General features: G+C 43.5%; 1 protein-coding gene and 1 long non-coding RNA gene across 6 annotated transcripts in view; one reads left to right on the top strand and one right to left on the bottom strand.

Annotated features, from left to right (window-relative positions):
• rbm26 (RNA binding motif protein 26) overlaps positions 1-27488 on the bottom strand; it is a 123144-nt gene that overhangs the window by 67484 nt on the left and 28172 nt on the right. For 4 of the 5 annotated variants that reach the window (XM_072476208.1, XM_072476210.1, XM_072476212.1 and 1 more), the window contains 7 exons: positions 20579-20715; positions 20378-20469; positions 17816-18006; positions 14383-14640; positions 13702-13941; positions 11869-12012; positions 280-420 (listed from right to left, as the gene is read on the bottom strand). In XM_072476208.1, coding sequence (XP_072332309.1) covers positions 280-420; positions 11869-12012; positions 13702-13941; positions 14383-14640; positions 17816-18006; positions 20378-20469; positions 20579-20715 — 1203 coding nt within the window. The remainder of the gene's footprint in view (positions 1-279; positions 421-11868; positions 12013-13701; positions 13942-14382; positions 14641-17815; positions 18007-20377; positions 20470-20578; positions 20716-27488) is intronic. The other variant, XM_072476209.1, reaches the window with a different exon arrangement.
• Positions 18353-27488, top strand: part of LOC140391566 (uncharacterized) — a 35718-nt gene continuing 26582 nt past the window's right edge. Inside the window, exon 1 of the long non-coding RNA XR_011935108.1 lies at positions 18353-18417. This is a non-coding gene — a long non-coding RNA (uncharacterized lncRNA). The remainder of the gene's footprint in view (positions 18418-27488) is intronic.

Raw genomic sequence — 27488 nt, forward strand, 5'->3', positions numbered from 1 at the left:
CTCGGTTTTGGGAGGAAGCAATCTTAGCACAGCACCTCAAGTCTCTCCTCATAACCAGTGTTGCATCCTATTAAATCAACATCATATGCTTTCAATGGCTTCCATAAAAAGTGCCCAAATTTTACACATAACTGACCTAACTCATTCTATGCTCCAGTATAAATTCAAACTGCTAAAATGAAATAAATTGTAATAGTTAAGTGTCAGTATTGCAGGGGCTAAGGTTTCTACGTTTTGACCAATTGCAGAGTATATTTTGGTATCTAATTTTTACTATACCTCGTGGTGGTAGATCCATATCGCCAGATGTAAGTCCAATCAAGTTAGGTCTTTGGCTGTGTACCCTGTGTCTGTAAACAGGTCTTGAAGTACTGGTCATACTTGGTGCTTCAGGATTGTATCCATCAGTTTCATAGGGTTCTGCAGACAAAAACAAACAGGTGTGATCTGCATACCCAGCCTCATTATCCTGTGGGGAATCAAAACCTGGCAAGTCACTTTACAAAGACAGAAAAATAAATTAGGAAATGCGCTCTGAGCTGTGCACGAGTTAGGAGAGATAATCCAAAAGGTAGGCAGAAGTGGGGAGGAAAAGGTTCCAGCGAGTTAGACCGAGACAGCTGACTTCTGTCACAAATATTGAGCAGGGGATGCACAGAAGTCCACTCGGAAGAGGAAAGAAAAAGTTCCATATTGATGTTTTAGAAAGTTGAAGCAGGTTTAGCATATGGATGTGGCAGTTTCCACTATCCTATATCGTCTCCCCATGGTTCATTACTTACCGTTGCTTTAGAATTTATAGGTGGTGGAGGGGGAAGAGAGAGGCAACAGCGATGATGATGATGAAAGTCAAGTTTAGAAGTTACAAAAATATGGATAAGAACCAAGACACCTGTAGCCACCCGAGTTGGCCACTTCCCGACTTAAAATGGAGAACAGCAAAGGCTGAAGGGAAGTTCAGGCAACACAGGCAAAAACTAGCAGGTGCACGTTTACTGTGTATTAGACTCTGCAGAAACCCAGACAGCATCGATACAAGCAGCCATCTGCATAGTAATGTAGCAGCCATCTACATAGTAATAAGCGATCCCCGGGAACAATCAAAACATTTTAAGGTAAACAAGGCCAAGTCAGACTCCTCGGCGCCAGCAGGAGCCAACACAAAAGAGGTTAACGGACACTGAAAGACCGCCCAACGATCAGGGAACAGCTCCAGTATTGGAGAAATCGAACCAAGCGATTGGATCGAAGTCCAATCACTTGAAACCAGGTACGGGGTCCGCCCCGAAGGGCGGGAAGCCCCTGGGGACTATAAAGCAAAGCCCCCAAGTTCAAATCATCCTTCTTGACAGGGTCACTCAGCAACCCCCCGAGAGTGAACTGTCTGGCGGCCTCCAAGAAAGTAAGTCTCAAGTCAACGCTCGCTACGAGATAGGCGCTCCTAGCTACCAGTCCATACCAGCTTTTGAATCCCGTAGACTTAGGACCTGAACAAAAGGCCATTTGTTCACCTGACCTGGTGGGCCAGTCCGAAGCTAAGTATAGGCCTGTTAGTTATAGAAATAGCCTAGAAAGTAGAGTTTATGCATGAGTAGCGATTTACTGTGTATAATAAATGTGTTTTGATTTGAATCTTACCACTTGGTGTGTTGAGTTATTGATCATTACTTGAACCTCGTGGCGGTATCATAAAGATACCTGGCGACTCTAGAGCAAAGGTTATAAAACAGAGCCAATTGAACCAACCAAAAGTTAGCAACATATTACCGGCGACACCCAGGCGGGACCGGATCTAGGAGTGGCTTAACCACTCAGGGAGAACCCAAAATTTGAATTAGAAATCCAATTGGGAACAGAAAACCACAAGTGTTCAAGCAGTTCTGATCAATCCTCATAATTCGGCAGTGTGTTAATGCATGCGTAACTAACAGGGCTATAAGGTAAACTGATAGATTTTTGTTGCGACAAAACTGTCGGGAGTTTGTATTCTGGAAAATAGCGAAAGCTGTACCCGTAATTACAGCACCGCCTTAATACCCCTTGTTCCAAATTTCAAGAGAAGTATTTAGAGAGGAACGATGGCAATGCAACGCCTCATGAACCCCGAAGATTTTGTGAGCGCAGCGACCAGCAGTAGGAGTAGGACAGTGTCCCGTTTGGGAAGAGGAAATCAGAAAGTACCTCAAAGGGAAAGGATGGCCCCATTGGAGCGAATTCTGTGAAAATCAGGAAACAGGTCCCGGGAGTATAGGACATACTTGGTGGGAGAACCTGTCAGAGATTCACAAGAAGAGCTTAGGAAAAGCTCGCAAGCCATTGGCAATTGTGTCCTGTTTGGCACAATTGTGAGGCACAGAGGACGTCGTTAGGACACTCCGAAAAGAGATAGAAGGCATACATCGAATGAGCAAGGTCTATCTCAGTGAGGTAGAGAAAGAGAATGTAGAATTAAGGAGGAAGTTAGCAGCAAAGGACGGCGAGGTGGATGATGCCAAGTGGGCACACCAGTCTGGTCTGGAGCACTTAAGCAGCTTCCAATCCCAGTACGAAAAGGCCTATCAGGACATGCAACGTGCAGTCCTAGTAAGAGAGGAAACCGAGAAGCGGGTAGAGGCATTGCAGAGGCAGTGTAGTGACCTGAAAGCAGCGTTAAGAGCACTCCATGCTGCCACATCGGAGCAAAGACAAAGCTCATTAGACCACGCAAAGTGCCGGAAGCAGATTGCAGAACTGCAATCTCTGCTTTCAGTTCAAAAAGGATTCCAGGAAACCTTTGGATCGCAGTTAGATGAGAAAGACAGCCCTGATTGGGAAGAATTGAGTGAGACAGCGCAGAAATAATGTTCAGGGAACATGTGCGCAGGGAAAGCCACAGAAGAGAAAAGCGCCCCAACCCCCCACATCGCAGATAGTTCAGGCTCCAATGAACCCAGTCACCACCCACCGCACAGCCACACTGGACGACACGGAATTTCTGTACACCACCCCCTTAACAGTGACCCAATTACGGGACGCGTGCGATAAAATCAAACCGTTCCTCTCCACCTCAGACCCCCACCAGTTCTTTGCCCGAGTAAAACAGCAGGCTACCATGTACGGCCTGGATGAGCAAGAGCAAGTAAAGCTCATAGTTTTGAGCTTAGACCCTTCGGTCGTAGCAGCCCTTCCCGACCCACAGAATGTAGGAGGAGGCACGCTTGCAGAAATGCATACCACGATCCTAGACGCGATCGGGTATAACAGGGGTGACCCCGTAGATGGCCTCAATAAGTGCAGACAAAAGAAAACTGGGCACCCCACAGCGTTTGCTGGACGCTTGTGGATCCATTTCGCAGCAGTTTTCGGAGACATAGACCGCGCACATTAGTCCCCAGACAACATGCCCAAATGGACCCGTACCCTTATCTCCCATGCCACAGAAACAGGACAAAAAGCTTGTGCCAATTATGACCCCTCAGTGGAGGCTCATAATGAGAAATGGGTTGTAAAAGGATTGTCCCGCGCCTGGGAGCAGTCTGTACAAAACAAACCCACGAATAAAAATCCCGAAGAACAGCAGGCAGAAGCAGACATACACACAGTTAAGGCACACCAGAACCCTGCATGGGCAAATGAAGGAAAGAACAGACCCCCACAACAGCCACAGGAGTGTTACAACTGTGGACATTTAGGACACTTTGTGGCTTTTGTGGGGCATTGCATTCTCTGGCAGAGAGCCCAGCAGACAGGCACTCATAAGAACAGGACAAAGCCAATACATAGCGTTAGCACCCGTTCAGAGCAGACGGACACAAACGGAACGGACTGACGGTGTTCGGGCTCCCCCAGTTGGGTCTGCGACACCCTTTGGGATAGGTCCGGACGACTGCTAGTTGCAGCAAAGATGCGCGGACAGCCCATCGAGTTTCTCTGGGACACAGGAGGGTCCCGCACCACAATCAATTCCTCCACCATGTTTCAAAAGGACACGTGGCCCACGACAGCCACCATCACCCTCAGCGGCTTTACAGGCCACTCACAGCAGGGACACATCACAGCCCCTGTACCCATTCAAATCGGCAACATCACCACCAAGCACCCCATAGTCTTAGTCGATCTACCCCACACAGCAGAACACATTTTAGGCATAGATTTTATGAATACCCACAACCTATCCTTCGATCCAGTCAAACAATGTGTTTGGAAAATGGCAAAATCCGCAAGAGCCCCCGCAACGCTCACCATAGGAGAATATGCAAACAGAATAAGCGCAGTTGGCGAATTTTGGTTGGACACGACCACAGACAAGCAGGTTAGGGCAGTTCTGCAGAAGCACAGGACAGCATTCACGACCCACAAACACGACTGTGGCCGGATGACTGGCTCCTTTCAAATCACAGGACCTGACCCTAGACCCCAAAAGCAATACGGATTTCCCCAAGAGGCAGAGGGAGAAATCGCAAAAGTGATCAACAGCTTATTAGAGCAGGGCGTACTCAGATCACTAGCCTCCACTAATAATGCCTCGATTTGGCCAGTGAGAAAGCCCGATGGATCATGGCGACTGACCATCGATTACCGGGAACTCAACAAAATCACCCCCGCAGCAGCGCCCACGGTAGCCACAAGTCCCGAGACCATGCTCAAACAGGGACTCAACTCACGATATTTTACGGGTTTGGACGTCAGTAATGGATTCTGGTCCATTCCATTGGCAAAAGCGTGCCAATACAAATTTGCCTTCACTTTTAAAAATCAGCAGTACACGTGGACATGCCTTCCACCAGGATTCCACAACTCCCCCTCCATTTTCCACCGACAGCTGGCAAATGGATTATCAACATTTTCTCGCCCTGAATGTCTGGTCCAGTATGTTGACGACCTATTACTGCAGACAGACACCAAGACAGAGCACATCGAGCTTCTGGCCGAACTCCTAGTACTCCTGCAGAAAATTGGTTGTAAAGTAAACCCCAAAAAGGCCCAGATTTTGGAAAACAAGGTGATATATTTGGGTACAATCATCACACACCGTAAACGCGAGATCGAGCATATAAGGATTGACTCGATTGCCAAATTGCCCCTTCCCCAGAACGTTTCAGCTCTCCGGTTGTTTTTAAGACTGGTTGGCTACTGCCGAAACCACATTGACGGTTTCGCCAGCAAGGCAGCACCCCTCTCAGACCTACTAAAGAAAGGAACCCCCTGGGAATGGCTTCCGCAGCATACGGATGCTGTGGAATCTTTAAAACAGGCGCTCATAGCAGCGCCGGCACAACAAGTTCCAGACCTGCTTTCCCCCTACGCGATAGAGGTAGCAAGCACAGACCGCACCCTTTCGGCCGTGCTCCTCCAGGAACGGCACGAACAGTTAAGGCCCGTGGCTTACGCCTCCAGAGTTTTAGATGCTGCGGAGCAGGGATTTTCAGCCTGTGAAAGGCACCTGCTCGCAGCTTTTTGGGCAGTACAATATTTTTCATACATAACCGGACTGAACTCCATCACAATCCTGACGGAACACACCCCCACCCAACTTTTACTGGACGGACGACTTAAGGATGGTAGTCAGTCAAATAAGAACAGCCAGATGGACCCTTCTTTTGCAGGGACGGGCAATCACTGTTAAAAAGGACCAAGACCCACACTTTCTTAGCAGATAACCTACAGCACCCAGGCACCCCTCACGAATGTGAAATCATCTCACCACACCACAACACAGGCCCCTTTATTGCGAAAACACCCCCCAGAAAGATAGGCAGTCCAACCCAGAGCCCCAAGCACACAGACATGTGCGAACCCATAAGAATATATGTGGATGGTTCTTCCACAATATCAGAAGGGAAGCGCATTACAGGATGCGGCATTTATGTCGAGGACGCGCAGGGATGCGTCCTAGAAGAGATCGCCTTAAAGCTACCAGGCCACTTAGACGCACAGGCGGCAGAGCTAGCAGCCGTGGCGTACATTGTAGAACACCCAGATTCCTTCCCCAGCCCAGTAGACATATACTCGGACAGCCTTTATGTCTGCAACAGCCTTACAGAATTCCTACCCCTGTGGAAAGCAAGAGGATTTGTTTCCGCAGACGGAAAACCCCTCCCCTCAGCCCCATTGCTCTGTCACAGGGCAGGACTTTTGGAATAGTTAAAGTTTGTAGTCATCATCGTTCCTCCCCCCCTGGAAATATAAAAGCCGACGCACTGGCAAAAGCAGGTTACAGGCACGGATATTTTTGGACACCCCCCGAATGCGCACCAGTAAATGCAGTTCAGGTCTCGCAGACTAATAGAGGATTTAGTGCAGGTCCAGAAGCAGGACAGCAATCTCAGGGAGATTTTGAAAGGAAAATTTACGGCACTTTACGATATTTTAAAAAATGCTCTGACCACACATGACGGTTTGGTGTTAAAAGACACCCTTTATGTGGTTCCTGAACAGGACAGGAATCAGCTCATTTGTTTGTTCCATGACAGTCATGGACATCAGGGAATTAATCCCACTACAGCCCACCTCAGGCAGCTCTGTTGGTGGCCCAGTTTAAAAGAAGATGTAACGCACTACGTTGAGAATTGCCTGATCTGTGCCCAGAACAATCCGGACAGATATGCCAAGAAAGCTCAACTTAGTCACACCCACCCAGTTAATGGCCCCTGGACTAACCTCCAGATTGATTATATTGGACCATTGCCCCCTTGCAGGAATGGTTATAAATATGTACTCGTGGTGATAGACACATTTACAAAATGGGTGGAAGCATTCCCATCCAGAACAAACACTGCAAAGACCACAGCCAAGATTTTAACTCACCACATATTTACGAGATGGGGACTCCCCCGCAGCATTGAATCCGACCAAGGTTCCCATTTTAGGGACGTGTCATGAAGAACGTCCTCACGATATTTGGCATTACCCAAAAATTTCACATCGCATATCACCCCCAGTCGAGTGGTATCGTGGCGCGCATGAATCGGACCCTAAAATCAACACTCAGAAAAATGGTCCAGCAAAACAACACCACTTGGGACTCGGTCCTCCCTTTTGCGCTGATGTTTTTGTGAAATACGGTTTCATCATCTACAGGTTATACCCCACACACCCTCATGACCGGACGCCCCATGAAAGGCACAGAATTTAAATTGGGATTAGATTTGACCAGCCCCGAAGTGATGGCCCTCACACACGAGCAAGCAGTAGAACTGGTAGAGAATGTTAAAACGGCTCAGCTAGCAGCCGCGGTACGATTAGGCACACGAAAGAAACAGAGCAAGGTCTGTTTCAATAAGACAGTACATGCGACTGAGTTCAGTGTAGGACAGCAAGTCATGCTCTCCATATACATCCCCAGCACATTCCTGACACCTAAATATTCGGGTCCGTACTCCATTGCGGACAAAGTAAGCCCCTCCGTGTACAAAATGAAGTTCCCCAACGGAAAGACTGCGTGGTTCCATATTAACCAGCTGAAGGCATATGGACCACAGTATAACCACGCACACGTCATGATCGACGCAGCAGACCACGCCCCGCCCACAGCCAACGTAATCCTACCCTCCCCCAACACGTCCAGCCCAGCCACGGACTCAACCCTGACTCCACCCCCGAACTATACACTCCGCCCCGGAATGCCCACAGACTGCAGCAGCGACAGCGACTGTGACTCAGACAACAGCCACAGCACGTCACTCTACTATCCCCATACATCAGACCCCACAGCCAGCGAATCTGAGCACAATTCGAGTGATCCCTTCATGATCACTTGCCTAAACAAACCCCAACACCGACCAACAATGATGACCTCGACTCCATTCCAACAGAATTGGACACATCCTTTTGGCACCGGGACAATTCATTCAGACTCGTCCGGAATGACAAGATGGATCCCAAATCACACCATACAACCCTATCCGCCCTTATACACTCGAGAGTTTGGCATCCGGGAGAAGATGACGACTTTCTGAGTCTGACTCCCCAAGCGAGAACCCCTTTGCGACCCTGTTCGCAACCAATAACTGAGGTGTCCAGATGATGTTTTAAAAAGGAACCGCTTGGGAGAAAACGGTGTCCTTTCTGATGGAACCTGCAGCATGTTGTTTAATGTTGTTTGTTACCGTTAGTGTAAAATGTTGTACGCAAGATCGGATTTTTTTTCCACGGCCCCACGCCTTATTTGTCTGCAGAAACCTTTGAGAACTTGCCCGCACGCCAATCGGCAGAAACCGCTGAGAGCTTGCCAAACCCCCGTTCATAACTGCTCTTCTGGTTCGAAGGTAGAACCAATACGGCAACCCCCCACGATAACTACATTTCTTGCCCGTTCTTGTCGGTTGCTCAGGCAGTGGAGAAACGGCATTGGGACCGCCCTGCCTGGGAACCCCCCCTCTGGTCAGCTACACTCGGGTAAAGCACACACGGCATTGGTCGCCGTCCTACCCAGGGATTCCATCCAAATCTTACCCTCGCGGCCCATACACACCTCATTTCGGCAATTTTCATTCAAAAAGTTGTGTTTTGTTTTCAGGCGACCCTTAGGTTGCCATCCCTATGCTATTTACATCCTCAAACATTTGGATGGTAAATCGCAGTGTCTGCGAGATGGCTCGCACTGGTTCAGTATTTGCAAGTGTGTCTTGTCCTGAATATTCGGTTTAAAAAAAAAAATAAGGGAGTCACACATGGTGACAAATTGTGAAGGGAGAATTAGCACTGAAGGACACATACTAATAGACGAGATATTAAACCAAGCTAGTAACAGACACTATACTTGATCCCACAGAACTGCAGAAGCTCCAAGAAAAGAGACGAAACGAAGAGAAGAGAAAGAAAAAGAACCATGAGGACATCCTCCGTGTTGCTCATCACCCTAATGAACATTTGGTTGCGCGCGAACCCGAACCCCCTGACCCCAACCCCCCCCCCAGCTGTTAATGATTCACTTCCCCATAGCACCCAGAGGCCAGTCACAAGCGACACCACACCATCTTGGTGTGACAGGTTTATAACTTGGTACTCCCTGTCCGACTTAATAGAATCCCTACTAGTATTGGCGATACTCTGCTGCATTGTGCAGACTATTCGTCTCAGGAAATGGAGAAGGAGAGCCTACCGCGCTCGCACCCCGGTATATAGGATAAGATGCCCTATTTTCGGTCATGACCAGACCCCCGCAATCTATAATAAAGAACATTCGTTTGCGTTCTTTTTTGTGAATAAAGAAATGTTTCATGAGCGATTGTACAATCCTGAGCTTGACTGCCAAGCCAGGAAAAATGTGAATAATGCTGCTATGGTTTTGCTAGTATCATTAAGGAAGTTAGTATGATTGAATGTTTGAGCAAGTGTAGTTTATGGAGGACAGTTAGAGGTACCATTTTTCTTATTTTATAATGCATGTGCCTGTTTTGACATAGCGACACTTAGAATGTTAGTCAAAAATGTTCTTGAATAGTTATGGTCAGTGTAGAGGCCATAGAAGAGTGCTCGCCAGGTCAGGGAATGAAGACAAGGCAGTTATGTGATCCTTCTCGCTTAGCATTAGGATCACAAGGAGGGAGTGTAGCCACCTGAGTTGGCCACTACCCGACTTAAAATGGAGAACCGCAAAGGCTAAAGGGAAGTTCAGCCAACACAGGCAAAAACTAGCAGGTGCACGTTTATTGTGTATTAGACTCTGCAGAAACCCAGACAGTATCGATACAAGCAGCCATCTGCATAGTAATGTAGCAGCCATCTACATAGTAATAAGCGATCCCCGGGAACAATCAAAACATTTTAAGGTAAACAAGGCCAAGCCAGACTCCTCGGCGCCAGCAGGAGCCAGCACAAAAGAGGTTAACGGACACTGAAAGACCGCCCAACGATCAGGGAACAGCTCCAGTATTGGAGAAATAGAACCAAGCGATTGGAACGAAGTCCAATCACTTGAAACCAGGTACGGGGTCCGCCCCGAAGGGCGGGAAGCCCCTGGGGACGATAAAGCAAAGCCCCCAAGTTCAAATCGTCCTTCTTGACAGGGTCACTCAGCAACTCCCGAGAGTTAACTGTCTGGCGGCCTCCAAGAAAGTAAGTCTCAAGTCAACGCTCGCTACGAGATAGGCGCTCCTAGCTACCAGTCCATACCAGCCTTTGAATCCCGTAGACTCAGGACCTGAACGAAAGGCCATTTGTTCCCTGACCTGGTGGGCCAGTCCGAAGCTAAGTATAGGCCTGTTAGTTATAGAAATAGCCTAGAAAGTAGAGTTTATGCATGAGTAGCGATTTACTGTGTATAATAAATGTGTATTGATTTGAATCTTATAAAACAGAGCCAATTGAACCAACCAAACGTTAGCAACACACCAAACTAGAAACAGTCCAAGAATGTGATGTTTAGAATGGCACAGTAATCTGTTGCATGCAGCAAAAAGGAGAACACGCACGCACGCACACACACACAAAGATGGGTGTAAAAATCGGAAAATGTTTTAGATTTAAAGCTGCTGTTTAAAGGGTGTTTTTGAGGAAGTGAGATATAAAAAGTCTCATGCTCTTTAGTTATGGCACCAAATAGAGACCAACATCTGTCTTTTGGTAAGGACAGCAAAAGTAATTGCTTTTCTACATTAAATGCCAATTGAAATTTCCAACAAAACACAAATATTCTGTATATTTTCTTTTTAAAAACAGCCCCACGTTTATGCATGCATTTGATATTCCAATTACTTGCCACCTTAAATATTCTCCAACTCTCCTTGCTTGGGGTCAAAAACTAAGCCATTCCTTACTTCCCTCAATCATCTCCTTCATCAAATCCTTTAAAATCCATGCATGGAGTCACCGTTAAAAAAACTACCCAATGCAATGAATCAAAGTTTTAGCCATGATATTATGCGTTGTACAAGTCATTCAAACAAAAATCACAAGAATATCGATCATCCTCGTCCCCATTACAGCATTGAAATATTGCAAGTTGCCAAATACAAGAAAGCAGACATGTCATCAGGCAAATGGTGGTTACTTTTAAAATAGTGTTAACATAGAAAATAGGATCAATAGGCCATTCAAGCCTGCGCCACCATTCATTATCACGGCCGATCATCCAACTCAGTAACCTGTTCCCACATTCCCCCATATCCTTTGATCCCTTTTAGCCCCCAAGAGCAAAATCTGACTCCTTCTTGAAAACATACCATGTTTTGCAGTCAACTGATTTCTGCAGAGTAATTTGGACAAGAAGCAAAATTTCAATTTGGCACACATTGGTCTTGGAAAAAATCTTAACTGTAATAACCTTCAATTTCCTCATATCTTTTACAGACAGAATAAACGGTTAGTAAGCAATAGAAATTGCATCTTATGCCAGAGGAACGGTCGATATTAAAAATATGTAACCAACTGCTCCCTATTGTATACATGACAAATCAGATTTGGATTAAGACAACCACTGGTATTATCCTTCCAAAATAACCTGCCCATCTTCCATCTTGTACAACATCAAACCATCGATTAAGAGTTCCATGCCCCATGTACAACCACCATTGCAGATCACCCCGCTGCATAAATATCTGTTGACATCTGCCCTTGGTGCCCACAAATGTCTGGTTTCCTTTGCACAAGGTCCAATTGTGGAGCACTGGGCATCCCACTCAATAAGCTCCTACCATATTCCACAATGCTCCGATTCCAATGTCTTCATCTAGTCACAAATCTACATCTGTGCCGAGTATTAAGGAGTCTCCTAATTCTTTTCTCTAGATATAGTGTGTCAAACATTCCCTTGCACTTGATCCAGCTCAAGCAAAACATCCTCAAACTTTAACCCAGGGCAGCAACCTCAAATGCACTATTTAAAAGAAAATTGAATAAACTGTCTTACTTAGTCAAACTAAAAGCAAGAAAAATATATTATTTTACCTGCTGTATATGGAGGAGGCTGTACTGCAGGAGGCTGGTGATGAATCACTGATGTGACAACAGGAGGCACTGAACTAGTAATTGAGCTTGGGGGTGCATCTAATCCCGGAGGCTGAAGTGGTGGTAATGGTGGTGGGGGACCTACTTAAAGAAAAAAACAGCGAAACTTATAATGCCAACTGTTCTTTGAAAAATCTGTAAACATGCAGGCTTTTGGAAACAAAAAACGTCAGCAAAGCCTCGACACCAAACCTAATTTGGGCCGAATTTCAGAGGAAAAGCAAACCTGCATGTATATAGTGCCTTGCAAAGGTTCCTCAAGCGCTTCAGTCAGTGAGGCGCAATAACTATTTTTGGAGGCAAACACAGCAGCCAAGTTTCATACCGCATAGTCCCATAAGTGGCAATGGCATTAAATAATAAGACAATTTGCTTTTAGTGATATCTGTTGAAGGACAAGTGATGGCCACTTGACACCAGGAGAATTTGCTCGAGACCTTTTACCCACACTTAAGTAGGGAAAAATAACTTTGATTTAACATCTAATTTGAAAGATGGCTACTCCAACAGTGTAGCACTCCTCACTGGTATTTCAGTCAAGATTATGCATTCCAGTCTCTGGAGCTTGACACACGCATTGTCTGCCAACAAGAGTGCTGCCACTGAGTCAAGCTGCAATACAGAAACAGCAATACTTTAAAACTTAATATTTCCAAAACACAAACGTTTTTCATTTTAAAAACCAATTTGGGCCGACATTCAATATTTTTGAGACCTGGCACAACAAATAAAACCAAAGATTTATTGGCCAGACAGCAGTCCTCTTTTGAGAAAGGAATTGAGGCCACAAGGCATCCACAGACCATGGGCGTGACCTGTATAGCATGGGAGTAAGGAAAAAAAAAATCATGATTCTTAAAGCTATAAAGAAGGAAGAGATCTTGGAGTGACACAGGCTTGAGCTTGTTTCTTCTACTGGATAACAGACCCAATCTCACCTATTGCAAAGACAACAAATAGTGAAATTAAGTCCATTCTTCTTAATTCTGTCATTCTTCCATCCTACCCCTTTCCCGCAGACATCAACTCTTTAATGTGATACTTGCAAGAGCTTTTGTCACCTCCTTTTACCTTGTCCAAGTAGCCATTGATTGGAAGCCTAGTCAAATCTATAAATGGGTTATTTAATTGAGTGGATCTTCAAACTGTGCCTGATCTTGATCTCAACAATGATCCACATGTATATTTACAAAAATAGTTTTGGGACAGGAAACGAAGTAGAAGCGTTAATTAATTTTCCTCCAACCCCAGGAATTCTGAGCTTGATCATGGTGCCACTGCAGCAACAGAGATCAACCAAGTTAATTTGAATTTCCCTTGATGGACAATACTGTCATATTCCAAAGACAAACCCAGTAATTACTAAGAATTTGATGGATAACGAGAAAACTCAAGTAGATCAAAATTTAGGAAGGAAATCAGTTGTAAAGTGGTGGAATAACTCGCCTGAGAAGATTGTAATACAGGTTGAAAATCCCTCATCAGAAATGCTTGGGACTAAGTGTGTATCGGATTTTTGGATTTTGCAATATACTGCACAGATATGGCGCATGTGGGGAACTGCTCAGGCATGGCACGCTCAAAAGAAAGTGCGGATTTAGAAATTTTCCAGTTTTCGGATAAGGGATGCTCAACCTGGACACCTTTATGATTACTCTTACACATACACTATCTCCAATGGCTTGAAAAGCTGCGCTATATTCTGTTCAAGCATTCTGGACTTAGGCTGTCATGTTTCAAAGTAATGGCATTAACAGAAAGCTTATACTTTACCTGCAACAGGAGGCAGACTTGGTGGTAATGGCCCCGGTGGAGGGACTGGAGGCCTGAGATTAACAGGTGGGGGAGTCAGAATCGGTGGTGGTGGAGGAAGGACAGGAGGATTTGGGCCCTCAACTATTGGAGGCTGTGAGGGAAAAGGCAGCATGCCTGGAAGATTCACATCTTCGACCACTACGGGATCACTTCCGTGGTCAAATGGACACATGTCACCTCTCATACAGAAACCTTTCTCTGTAAAACACAAAGAAATGCAGTGTAAAGCACATATAATTAAAATGATCTGCAACACATCAAAAGAAAAGTTTTGTGCCAATGTATAATGCATAGTTGTTTCAACAATACAGTACAGTAGAAGCCTCTTAATGGGACATCACTGCTGTGAGCGAAACATTCCCTTTATCCAGCCGTTCCTGTTAAGCAAACACAGTAGAATGCAGGGAATAAATGCATGCCCGTGCCAGGTGTTGTGCTTTAGTGAACATTCCTATTATTAAGTTCCCTTTAACAAGTATGTACTGTCTTTCCAAAATTGTTTAATTTCAATTCCCTATACAAGTTATTCTTCATTTGATCTCCCCACCGCCCATGATCAACAGTTACAGTATTTGAATGTAATAGTTTGTGCTTAAATTGGGTGACAATCTGGTTTAACGTTGTAATAACCGGTCTTACCATCATAGTCTCGACAACGCTTCTTTGGAAGTGGCCCTCTTCCGTATGAGTTATGATCCATCTGGTCTTCATGGTACTCTGACCAACTTTCTGTAGTGGTGTTGCCATGATGAGCTGGTGCTATAACTGTGATTGCACTACTCAGAGTAGGAACAGGATAATGGCCAGACGTCAAGTTTGGCACAGTATTGGGAGTGTAGCCACTTTCTGATGATTCCGTCCTGTCAAGGTCATATTTTGATTTCCCCGAATCTCGCTCTAAAAATAAAAGGGATCCAATATTAAAATTACAACTCTTTCACCAATTTTTTGAAGAACTTACTGAAAGCCACAGCTATAGAAATGGTTCATACTTTAGATTGAGATTCACGTTACCTACACAATTGAAGATATGCAACATCACATACAACACAAAATGGTAACATCAATGGAAATCCTTGGTTTGCTACTTGCACCAGAGAGAATAAATTATCCAATAAACATGTTCCAAAATGAATAGAATTATTACAAATTAACAGTTGCGTGGTAGTACATAAACTTGAATTTTGCTGAAAAAGAATGATGTTGCTCAACCTTTAGGTCAGGGCAAAAGCTAGAATCCAAATTTCAAGCGATTTAAATTACAGGGGAAATAGGTTCTGATTGAGTATCCTCTCAGTTGAGCTTGTAATGTGGCTCATTTATGCTTGCTCGTAGTGACGTACATTACCATGCAGGGACCCAGTCTCTGCAATCAAAAGGAATATGTTCAAGCATTGCACCTTTTTTGATTTACCCACAAGCATAGGAAGCCGATGGTCCCAGTAGCTTTCTCCAACGCAGCGGCTCGGCTGACTTGCCAACCATTCAAACTTCCCTTGCTCCTGTGATATAAATTGTTGCAATTGTTTGAAATTTGGCATTCTTGCATTTGTCCTGCTGAGTGCAAGACAAAAGGAGATTTGGCAACATGTTTCTCTTTTCAGCAAATATGAAAAACTAATTGCTGGAAATATCACAGCTGTACACGGGAGGACACCCCAGAGGGCAGCGAGGCTTTACGAGTAGAGATCAGGAATAAGAAGGGTGCAGTCACAATGTTGGGGGTTTACTACAGGCCTCCCAACAGCCAGTGGGAGATAGAGGAGCAGATAGGTAGGTAGACAGATTTTGGAAAGGAGTTAAAAACAACAGGGTTGTTGTGATGGGAGACTTCAACTTCCCCAATATTGACTGGGACTCACTTAGTGCTAGGGGCTTGGATGGGGCAGAGTTTATAAGGAGCATCCAGGAGGGCTTCTTAAAACAATATGTAGATAGTCCAACTAGGGAAGGGGCTGTACTGGACCTGGTACTGGGGAATGAGCCCGGCCAGGTGGTAGATGTTTCAGTAGGGGAGCATTTCGGGAACAGTGACCACAATTCGGTAAGTTTTAAAGTGCTGGGGTCAAGGATAAGAGTGGTCCTAGGGTGAATGTGCTGAATTGGGCGAAAGCTAATTATAACAATATTAGGCGGGAACTGAAGAACCTAGATTGGGGGCAGATGTTTGAGGGTAAATCAACATCTGACATGTGGGAGGCTTTCAAATGTCAGTTGAAAGGAATTCAGGACCGGCATGTTCCTGTGCGGAAGAAGGATAAATATGGCAAATTTTGGGAACCTTGCATAACGAGAGATATTGTAGGCCTCGTCAAAAAGAAAAAGGAGGCATTTGTCAGGGCTAGAAGATTTTAGTTTAGACGGGCAGCATGGTTGGCACAGGCTTGGGAGGGCCTAAGGGCCTGTCCCTGTGCTGTACTTTTCTTTGTTCTTTGAAATCAAGGCACTCACCTCAAACTCCAGTTCTCGATTCACAGGTCAAACAAGTGAACTCAAAGTTTGATTTCTAACTCGTGCACGTCAAAATAATTTTGATAAAAGAACATGCAATAAGTCAGCAACAAATGTTCAAGTAGCAACTGTATGCATGATGTATGTCTTTGGGCAATGGAAGATTCATCAGTGAGACCCCAACAAATTTGTACCTTGTACATAACACACATTAGTACAACTCCTTGCGTTTAGATCACATTTTTAATATAGTGAAACATTCCATGATACTTCACAGGAACATATTGGACAAATTTGGATAATGAACCAAACAAGGACAGATGGCTAAAAGGTTAATGAAAGAACTATGTTTTAAAGAGTGTCTTAAACACAGAATTTTAGGGAGAGACTTCAGAGATTAGAGCCCAGGTAGATTAAGGCACACTCATCAGCGATGGAGCTATAAAAATTTGGGTACATGCAAGTCCAAGAATTGGAGGGCTGCAGAGATCTTGGAAGATTATTGGGATGGAAAAGGTTAGAAATGAGGAGGAGCCTGGTTAGACAAGGATGAGAACTTTAAAATAGAAGCCACATAGGTCAGCAAGCAGAAAGTAATGCTTCAATCGGACTTGGCATTTGTTAGGATATCTTCAGCAGAACTTTGAATGAGCTCAAGTTCATGAAGGACAGAATATGGGAGCCCAGTCATTGTCAAGTCTGGCGATATTGGCCGGAGGACTGTCACATGGAGGTCCCTCTAAAGTGAAACCACATATACACAAAGCAATGTTGAGAAAAAGACTGCCTCGGACATTTCTGCAGTTTGTGGAGTAATTTTGTGACATACATCACTATGTCACAAAAAAAAAAGTTGTTATTTTGGAAACTGGATAATGTTCTTGTGCAATCCTGAAACTGAAATGTTGGGTCTTTTATAGCAATGAAGTGATTGAATGAATTTGAATGAAAAGCTTTTCGACCATATAGTATGTCATGCCAGTCTGAAATGAAGATTGACAACATCCCAGTTTATCAGTGAAACCCATCTCTAGCCACACACTTGGAGACACGCTTCCTACCTATTCTTCTACACTGCAAGCATCGCATCAACTGATTTGGTACACACTATCAGGCATTTATAAAGAATAAATGTATATTCTACCCTCCAATTATGCAAAATGCCACCAAGCTACTTAACAAAAGCTTCAGGCTGAGAAAGCAAACAATTTCAGTATAACAAAGCTAGGAATGATAGGCAGGTTTCAATAAAAGCAGATACTTTGTGCACACGCATGGGAAACTGGTTCATGCTGCTCAATCTCATGATACAAAAGGGCCCTTGAGGCTGCTCTCTTATTTTAAAAAAAAGACCCTATATACCCAGAGAAAGAATATATTTATCGAATTAAAAATGACAGTATGCCTACTCAATATGCCACGTCCCATCAGATTTAGTTTATATTTCAATTGAATACTCAAAAAGGTCAAGATTATAAAAAGGTTACCCTGCAGTATTCCTTTAGGGGATCACAAACTTACTCAATCACCAGCATTCAAGACCACAAGTTAGAATAAAATGCTGATCCAAGGTGTTTTTAAGTACAAAGCTCAAGACTTATTTACATCAGAATATAACTACCTCTGCTTCTACTCCTGCTTCTGCTCCTGTCCCTGTTTCTTTCCTTACTCCAACTGCGACTCCGACTCCTACTGTAGCTTCGGCTTCTTCCTCTTCTTCTGTTGCATCTGTCCCTGTATGAATCTCTCCTTGATGGATATCGGTCGTACTCCCTTTTACGAGAACGATCATTTTTTCTGTCATCGCGGTTTCTATAAGTTAACAGAAACTGTAACATTACTGAATGATTATCTGACTGCTCTCCTGACCTTAACTGAAACCCATGTACTCATTAGGCAACTATTGGAATCTAGCTGATTATGCACTTTTCTAATCCAGCTACAGACTAACATTTTTTCTGCTGAATAAGAACTCCACACAGGTTTCAGAGCAATGCTGATAGGCTGTTTCAAGGTTAATATATTATGTGGCACACAATCAATACAACACAGTGTTCTCAGAGTTAACCATCCTAAAGATATTTTTGGCATCCAAGATTTGATAGAACGGTAACATATTAAAATTTCCCTCACATTTACCAATTTAGTCCCAAAGTAAATGCACAATATGGGCTGAGTCACAGGCAGCAGAAAAGATCCAGGTTCGAGCCGATCTCAACCAAGGTAACAGTAGCCGCACTAACTTGGCTAAATGTCACCAGGTTTTTGGATGATGGGGGTGGGGAAAAGAGAACATGTTTGGGAGGGTTTGAGGGGGAAGAAAAGAGATACAGAAGATAAGGGTCCCCTATTTCAATCTAGCCATTCATTCCCTGGGACAATACCATAGATGTTATTAGTCTGTGGTGCCTATTTAGGGAAAAATAGATTGACATTTATACATTTACAGTGGCAGGATGCATACCCACTTGTAGATGAGACAATCTGCTGCGTATTTCCAGTATTTTTAGTTTCTAATCCTGGGCTGTGCAAATATCTTTTTACACAGTTAATGGTTCGTTTCAGGTAGGGTTTAAATGATTTGGAATCCTTGGTTTGCACAACAAAATGTAAAAGTTTGGATGCTCTTCCTGTGTGCTATCAAGGCTTCTGGAGTACTGCTAGCATGAAAATAACATAGCCACAAATCAGTAGTTTACAGAAAGAAGGGTTGATGAATAAATTAGCAGGGTAAAACTATTACTGTCCCATTTTAAGGAAGCAAAAACTGAACTTGTTCAAACCTTTTCTGAAACCCTTGCCCACTATAAGCATATAGTTCATGAAAGGCACATCGGTGTTGAAGTCAAGTCTTAAAAAGCCAACGTCTGTGTGCTGAAAGCATGTGGCATTTAGAAATTTGGTAGAGATTCTGGATGGGAGTAGGCCTCATGATGGATTCATGGTCAGTTTCCCGGATACTTTATACAAGTGGCTATAAACAGCATGATACGGAGTAACTGACCAGTTATTATTGCAAATTTTAGGGCACTATTAAAGAAACATAAATAATTAACCCTGAACAGAGGAGCATTACCACACCCCAGCTGAGGTTACTGAGATGCACCTGGGCCAGGCTGTGATGCATCAATCTTACCAAGATGAAATATAGGGTAGTGTTACTGAGCAGAAATATGGTTGAAAATGATCTATAATAAGATCATGCCAGATGACCTAGTCTGCTGGGCATTCCATATTTACAGCCTTCAAATTGTAGGTCACAGACAATCTACTCCTTGGTTGCCCAAGAGTGTGTTGGGAGTTGTTTCTGTGTCTACCTTTCATTTAGACTATATTTGGAGTAGTGTTTTTTTTAAATTTGATGCAATTACAAGGAGGATGTTCCTACCCTTGAGAAAGCATAGACGTCTTGAATATTATTCCAATTGACTTTTGAATATTGTTAAAGGGAATTTGGAAAACTACACTCTCAATCATTAAGACTGGTTGCTAGCAAAACAAAAAGAGGAAGGCTTACATATACACACACACACAATTACAATTGTCAATCTATTATTCTAGTTATTGCATTTAGCAGATAAATCACATTTACATGAACACATTTGCTAAAAGCAGTGGGGTCTTTCCTTATGCCTGGTCGCGATTAAAAATAAAATCCACAAATTCTCCTCTGCCTACATTTCTTGGCCCACTTCTGCACTTCAACCTGCAGATGCCATTGCTTCCTTAAAAACAATTCAATTGATCAATCCTTGGCTATTTTTTCAACAGCTTTCAGAACTTCATCCATGCCAAGAAGCTTGTGCCACCTACATCAAATGTTTAGATTCTAATTTGCGTAGCGCACTTAGCAGTGACCTCTTGGGAGCAATGAAAATTTGACTTGATAAATGGGAGCAACCATATGGTGAAAAGTCAAAACTTGTAAAGAGGACAAGCTCCTCAGAAGTGGGTGCAAGATAATTAAACAAAAACAAAAAAAATAAGAGTTGGAAAGAAAAACAAGGTCATGCAAAACCACAGGAATGACTCACTTGGTGCCTGATGGGGATGGCAAATTTGGATGGATGAATGTTAGATCAAAATGGCGACATAATTTTCCAAGGATAAGGTTACTTTAAAAATTCTGACAGCTACGCAAGTATTTTTAAAAAAATTACAAACTTTAAAACAGCACAATTACCGGTTATCTCTGTGCCGTGATCCCGATTGCAGTGGGCTGTGATTCAACCTCCTTGTAAACTTTTTGTCTCGATCATCTTCATCTTTACCTCCCTATTTTTAAAGTGTGAAATTGAACAAATTTGAAGCTGAGCATCAGGAATAATTTCTAGTTACATAATTTCAAAAGGAAAATCAAGAAATACAATCATGTTAAACATACCTCTTCTTTTCTATCCTCTCTTTCCTGCCGTTGTGCCGGCTCAGATTTTAGATTCACGGATGGCAATTGCTCAGACGGAGGTAGATAACTCTTTGCAATTATAGCTTCAAAAAGCTTTTCTACAAATGTATGAGTGTCTGCAAAGGAATATAGTATTATTGCAATACAGGTACAACAATAAAACGGCCTACAAATGTAACAATATTCTACAACAATTTAAAAAAGAAAAAAATTTAGTGTACCCAATTATTATTTTTTTCCAATTAAGGGGCAATTTAGCATGGCCAATCCACCTACCCTGCCCATCTTTGGGTTGTGGGGGCAAGACCCTCGCAGACACGGGGAGAATGTGCAAACTCTACAGAGAGTGACCCGGGGCCGATTCTACTAGAATTTAAAGCACAAGACAGTTACATTATCAGGTGTGATTTTGTATTTTGAATTCAAACTGTTCTTCCATGGAACAGACAAAATAAATGAGCCATTGATTATTGCAACCTATTAATTTCTTAGGTTTGAATATGTTCAAAGTGTTAATACTTACATTATGGATTTCAAAGCCATTGACAATTTGTAAAAGTGCAATTTTTTTTAAAAAAAAAACTATATTTCGACTTCCATTACTTTGTTCCGAACTAGGAACATATTTTAAAAAAAGTAAATCGATCACAGCTTGGATCGCCTTAAGTGTCTGAAGGTTGTGGATTCAAGTTCCACTCCAGAGACTTTGGCACACTCCGGGCTAGCACTCCCACTGCAGGGAATGCAGCCCTCTTGGAGGTGCTGGCTTTTCAATAATAGGTGGATGTAAAAGACCCCATGGCATGATTTTAAAGAACAGAGGCGCTTTCTCTGGTACACTGTCCATCTTTATAGTCTAACCAGCATCACCAAAAAGATCACCCAGTCAACGTCTGTTGTGGGGCCTTGCTGTGTGCAAACTTTACAAGCAGAATTCGGGCCAATAGGAAATTGCACCCAAGATTAAGATGAAAGTTTAAATCTCTGCTAAAATGAATCTACATGGTGCACTTCCGGTGACGGCGGGCGGGAGGCAGCCGTACAAAGGAGGGCTCCCGTTCGGGAACGGCATTTTCGGGGCTTTAAGCCCAGTCCCAGGGTCCACAGAGGCGGCAAAAGCAGGGAGAAGGCACAGAGGAGGCACAGTAAAGTAAAATGTCGAGGGCGAGCAAAAAAACGGCCGTAAAAAAAAACAGCTGAAGGTCCGTCGGGGAGTGGAAAGGTCACCGCAGGGTCACCAAGGAAAATAGAGGCTGGAGCACCGGGGAGGCCGCATTGCTTACGGCTGAAGAAATAATTAAGGTGATGGCTGCGGAATACAAAGGCAGTTTACAAAATATATGGAGACAATGAGGAAGGAGATGAGGGAGGTTTTGTGTGTGCTGGTGGATGGAGACGGCGATTTCCCCGGTGACGACGGCGGTGCTGAGCACAGTGGCAGAGGTGCGGAAGCAAGGGGAGGCGCTGAAGGAAGTGGAGGAGACATTATTGCAGCACGGTGATCAACTTACCTCGATGGGGAAGGAGATGCGGTCGGTGATGGAGATGAACAAGGATCTGCAAGGAAAGATGGAAGACCTGGAAAACAGTTCCAGGCGACAGAATTTGAGGATTGTGGGGCTGCCCGAAGGAGTTGCAGGACCTAGGCCGACTGAGTATTTTGCCGCGATGCTGGCGAAACTATTGGGGGAGGGGGAGGGGGAGGATCCCTCCTGTTATGAACTGGAGCCGCCAAGGGTAGTGACTCAATGCTTCAGTAGGTACAGTGTGAAGGAGAAGGTCCTGTGCTTGGCTAAGCAGAAGCGGGTGGTGCAATGGGCTGGAGCTGGTATACGTGTACTTTACAGTGGAGCTGGCGAGGAGGTGGGCTGCCTTCAACCGGGTGAAGAGGACACTGCACATTAGCAAGGTGCATTGTATATCCAGCGAAGCTGAAGGTGACTTACAAGCTCAAGGACTTTTATTTTGGAACGGCGGAAGCAGTGGAGGAGGAGTTTGCGAAGGCAGAAGGACTGTGGCAGAAGTGAGAAATGGCCATGGGCCGATGTAACCTCATGACTGTATTTTCTTCTTATTTGTTTCACTGCGTGCGGGTGTAGGGGCTAAAGGAGCCAATGTTGTATATATTGGGACAAGGGAAGGGACGGGACTTTCACTCGAAATGAGGGCTCTTTGGGGTGTAGGTGGATATGCGGGGTTTGTGTGCTAAAAGGGGATTTCTGGGCTTTCCTAGGGCCGGGCAGGGGCCTCCACGCTGGCCGGTTTAAGCCGGCCAGTGAACGGGAGTGAGGTGGGGGAAGGGCTGCAGCTATCGGAGCCTGGCAGAACAGGATCCGAGTGGTCTAGCCGGGGTGGAAAGTTGGGGGGGGGGGGGGGGGGGGGGGGGGGGGGGGGGGGGGGGGAGAGGAGGAATAGAGGTTGGGAGGAGGAGTTTTGCAAGAAGCAGTGGACGGGAGGTGCTGGAGAGAGAGAGAAAGAGAGAGAGAGAGAGAGAGAGAGAGAGAGAGAGAGAGAGAGAGAGGGGAAGCGTTTACAACTCTTGGGTATCATGTACGGTACTCTTTCAGAGGTTAGATGGCGTTGAGTGCAGGTGGGGGGGAAGAGAAAGAGTGGATTCTATAGGTTAATGGCGGTCCCGGACTCCTTTTTCTTTTTCTCCTTTGTTTTTTGTTTCCACCGTGGGAGGGTTTGGTTTATTGGTTGCATATATTGACAGGTGGGCCGTTGTTTAGGGTGGTGGGAGGATGGGATCATTGTTATTGTTAAGGGGATTGATTTTGTATTTGTTACCGTTAATTGTTTGTGGGTGGGGTGTAAATTTTGAAGGAAAATGTGAAAATGGAGAATAAAAACATTTTTTTTAAAAATGGATCTACATAATCACAAATGTAACATCTTTCTTCGACAAAAAAGCAAGCAGGCAGCTGACATTATTTTCTTTCCTTTCCATTACAATATTGATTCATGTATTTAAGAACAGCCTAAAAATGGACTTAGACACTTATCAGCCCGTGAATGAATTGCTTGATTAAAAATCACTGAAAATTATAAAAACCATATGCAACCATTTACTACTTTCCTTGGAATACATTAGTCAGCTTCCTTGCAAATGCAACAATCTTTGATATCAGAATTTTAGAATTACTGAACTGTTAAGGCAGGAGGCCATTCAGCCTGTCATGTCTGTGCCAGCTCTCCGTAACAGCAATTTCCCTCATGCCACTCTCTCACTTTCTCTCCTCAACACTGGGTATTCTTCCTTTTCAGACAGTCTTTTTCGCTCAAGAATGCTTCGATTGAGCATGCCTCAACCAATGCATTGCAGGTCCAAACCATTTGTGTAAAAAAGGCTTTCATCATTTTGTCACTGCTTCTTTCAATTGCTTTAAATCTGCGTTTTATCCACCCTTCACCAATAGGAACATTTTCCCTCTCTACCTACTCTATCTTGATCCCTCATGATTTTGAATACCTCTATCAAATCTCCGCTCAGTCTTCTTTTCTCCAAGGAAAAAAAAAAAAAGAGTCCCAGCTTCTCCAATCTTCCAACATAACTGAAGTTCCTCATCCCTGGGGCCATTGTGATGAATCTTTTCTGCACTCTCTTTAATGTTTTCATATCTTTAATGAAAGAGTGGTACCCAGAACTGGACACAATACTCTGGTTGAAGTCGAATCAGTCTTCTTTGTTCACCAATTAACGCGTGCGTGTATTATACATATATATATACATATACGAGACCAAGACAAGGCTACAAAAGGAGGGGAGGCTATAAAAGGGGAGAAAATATTTTTAAACCCCGCAACAAAAGAGATACAAAGCTAACTGGGAACTAGGAAGTCTTTGAGGGAATGAATTGCTTGCAAATTAATGTGAAATCTCCAACTTAAAGTCGCAGAAGTCTAGGAGCTACCTTTAGGGGAAAATGTAGTGAATGACCAGTGTTAATTATATAACTTAATATTGAAATTTTATTTCAGAAGAGTTGCATTTGTGCTTTCACACTCTAAAGTGTTTCACACAAAATTATTTGAGGTGCAGCGATTGTGTTAGAGACAAACATTTTACATATACCAGGATCCCAAACAATAATGAATGACTTTCATTTTTAGTGTTTTTTATGCATTCAGGACATCCCCAAGGACTTTATAGTCAATTAAACACTTCAGAAGCGCATTCATTGTTGTGATGAAGAAATGCAATTAGCTAAATTTGGGGGAGTCTAGGACTAGGGAGCAAATCCAAAAATTAAAACCACATCTTTTGAGTGAAATTAGGTTGCCACTTGTGCATACAAAAGGGTAGAGAAGTTTGGAATTCTCTTCCACCAGCAACAATTGATGACAAATCCATATTAATGCTAGTTCAACTGTTAAATTTAAATCTGAGATGGAGATCTGTGGTGCAGTAAAAATGGTAGTACCTGCCTGGTTAAAATCTTCCAGCTTTTTGCCTATACACAACGGAAATGCTTAGCTGTAATTTCACCAGTCTGCGGAAAAAGTATTTAGGGTAATGGTGTGCTGTGTGTAGAAGTGTGTTGCTTATTTTTTAATAAATTTTTGTTGCGAACATCTTGTGTCAATTTAAATAACTATTGTGTCTTGCAAATTCATGCTTTCTTCTATCTGTTGTGGCTTTAGGTTTAATGGAGGGGTGGTAGTATTTGAGGAGCTAGATGATTTTTTTGTAATTCTACTTCTGAGAGTCCAAATACAAACACAAATACAACAGGTAATGTAACTGTGTGACTATATTAGCTAAAGGAGTTAGTGACAATGAAAGAGGAGCACCTGAAAACCAAAAAGGAAATCTCAAGAGCCTTTGAAAAAAAAGTTCAACTATTGCTTCACACATCTCAGTGTTAGACATCACTATTCATTGTTCACCAATTCCACCAGCCTGTTGATAGGCTTTTGAAGTTCTGTACTATCCTCTTCACAGTTCAAAATGCAAATGCAATATCTTTTTAAAATTACCAGTGGCTGCTATACTTTTCCTTACCGATGCTTCAGCGGAAACCTGAGCAATGTTGTGGGCAGAGCATAATCTGGGAAAAGTGAATTTTAAGCCACCACATAACAGTCAGGAAAAATCTAAAACCAAGCGATTTTGGGCATGTGCTTAAATTTTCCTGATCTTTTGCATTGATTTGACCAATTACTTGGACTGAACAGCTGGCAGAATTTTGATCTGCATATAGGCTGCGGTATGCACTACCAGAGTTTGAGATTCACGCAAAGACCAAGTTAATATTCATGATCTGGACAGATGATTTTAAAATACACCAGTCAACATCTTACAACAGAAAATATAACTACTGATGTAACAGTAACCAACTCAAAACATAATTCTAAGTAGTTCCATCGTTTACATTTAAGCTTTTTAAAAAAAAATTTGGAATTAGGTTAGAATCATAGAATTTACAGTGCAGGGGACCATTCAGCCCATCATCTGCACTGGCCCTTGGAAACAGCACCCTACTTAAACCCACGCTTCCACCTTATCCCCGTAACCCCACCTAACCTTTTGGACATTAAGGGACAATTTATCATGGCCAAACCACCTAACCTGCACCTTTGGACTGTAGGAGGAACCCAGGGCGCCCGGAGGAAACCCACGCAGACCCCGGAAGAATGTGCAAACTTCACAGTCACCCGAGGTCGGAATTTAACCCGGGTCTCTGGCGCTGTGGGGCAGCTGTGCTAACCACTGTGCCATCTGGGGCCATGAACACATCTGCTTGGTGATAGTTAGCTTCTATGGAGCAACAAATTCTCACGTGCCACAAGCGGATGATATATTCATTTGTTAGAATGCATCCAAGTGCAAGAAAAGACCCTCAGGCCCACCAACCAAGTACAGTGAAAATGTGACTAATCCCCCAACCATGCAAAAGCAGAAGCAATCCTGTAACAAACTTGGGAATAGCTCTGGGAAATTCCTTTCAATCCCCCCCCCCCCCCTCCCCCGCCACAGGCAATTTAAAAAGCTACGCAAGACTGAGCCTACATACACGCTCAAAACAAAGCTACTAACAATTCACCTTCTGTAACTGACAATCTGCGAACCTTCTTTGCAAAATGCTGTAGAGTATCAGACTTCTGGTCATCTAACATAACTCTTTGACCTTTCATCTTTTCATCCAATCTTTTTCAATCTATCCAAACCAGACTAAATTCAAATCCTTAATTTTAACAACTTCTTTAATGCTGCAAAAGTATATGGGAAAGTGATATGTGAAAAACAGAACCAGCTCACTTGGATTACATTTTAAATGGAGACAATAGATTTGCAGGGAAATTAAGTAGGTTCCTGGAAAAAACAATGGGGAAGCAGGAAAATTAGACTCTAATGGTCACACAGAAAATAAATGCAAAGAGCTGAGCCATAATACCTAGGGGGCTTTTCACAGTAACTTCATTGCCGTGTTAATGTAAGCCTACATGTGACACTAATAACGATTCTGAAAATACAGCTGAAAGCATAATCATAAGGAACAAGTACTGCAATTGGGAGAACTACACAGATCAATGGAGTATTGTGATAAAATTAATGCTCCATGAATTCATATGATAAAGCATACAGTGGATCTAGACTGCAGATGTCATTATTAAAACAAAACTTGGAATTTAAACTGAATTTTTTAAAAAAGTGCAAAGTTGTTCCTCTGTTTAAGAAGAGTAGCAAGGCTAATCCCGGGAACTACAGGCCGGTGAGCCTTACTTCAGTGGTAGGGAAATTACTGGAGAGAATTCTTCGAGACAGGATCTACTCCCATTTGGAAGCAAATGGACGTATTAGTGAGAGGCAGCACGGTTTTGTGAAGGGAAGGTCGTGTCTCACTAACTTGATAGAGTTTTTCGAGGAGGTCACTAAGATGATTGA

The sequence above is a fragment of the Scyliorhinus torazame genome, chromosome 15, assembly GCF_047496885.1.
Source record: "Scyliorhinus torazame isolate Kashiwa2021f chromosome 15, sScyTor2.1, whole genome shotgun sequence".
NCBI classification, from domain to species: Eukaryota; Metazoa; Chordata; class Chondrichthyes; order Carcharhiniformes; family Scyliorhinidae; genus Scyliorhinus; species Scyliorhinus torazame.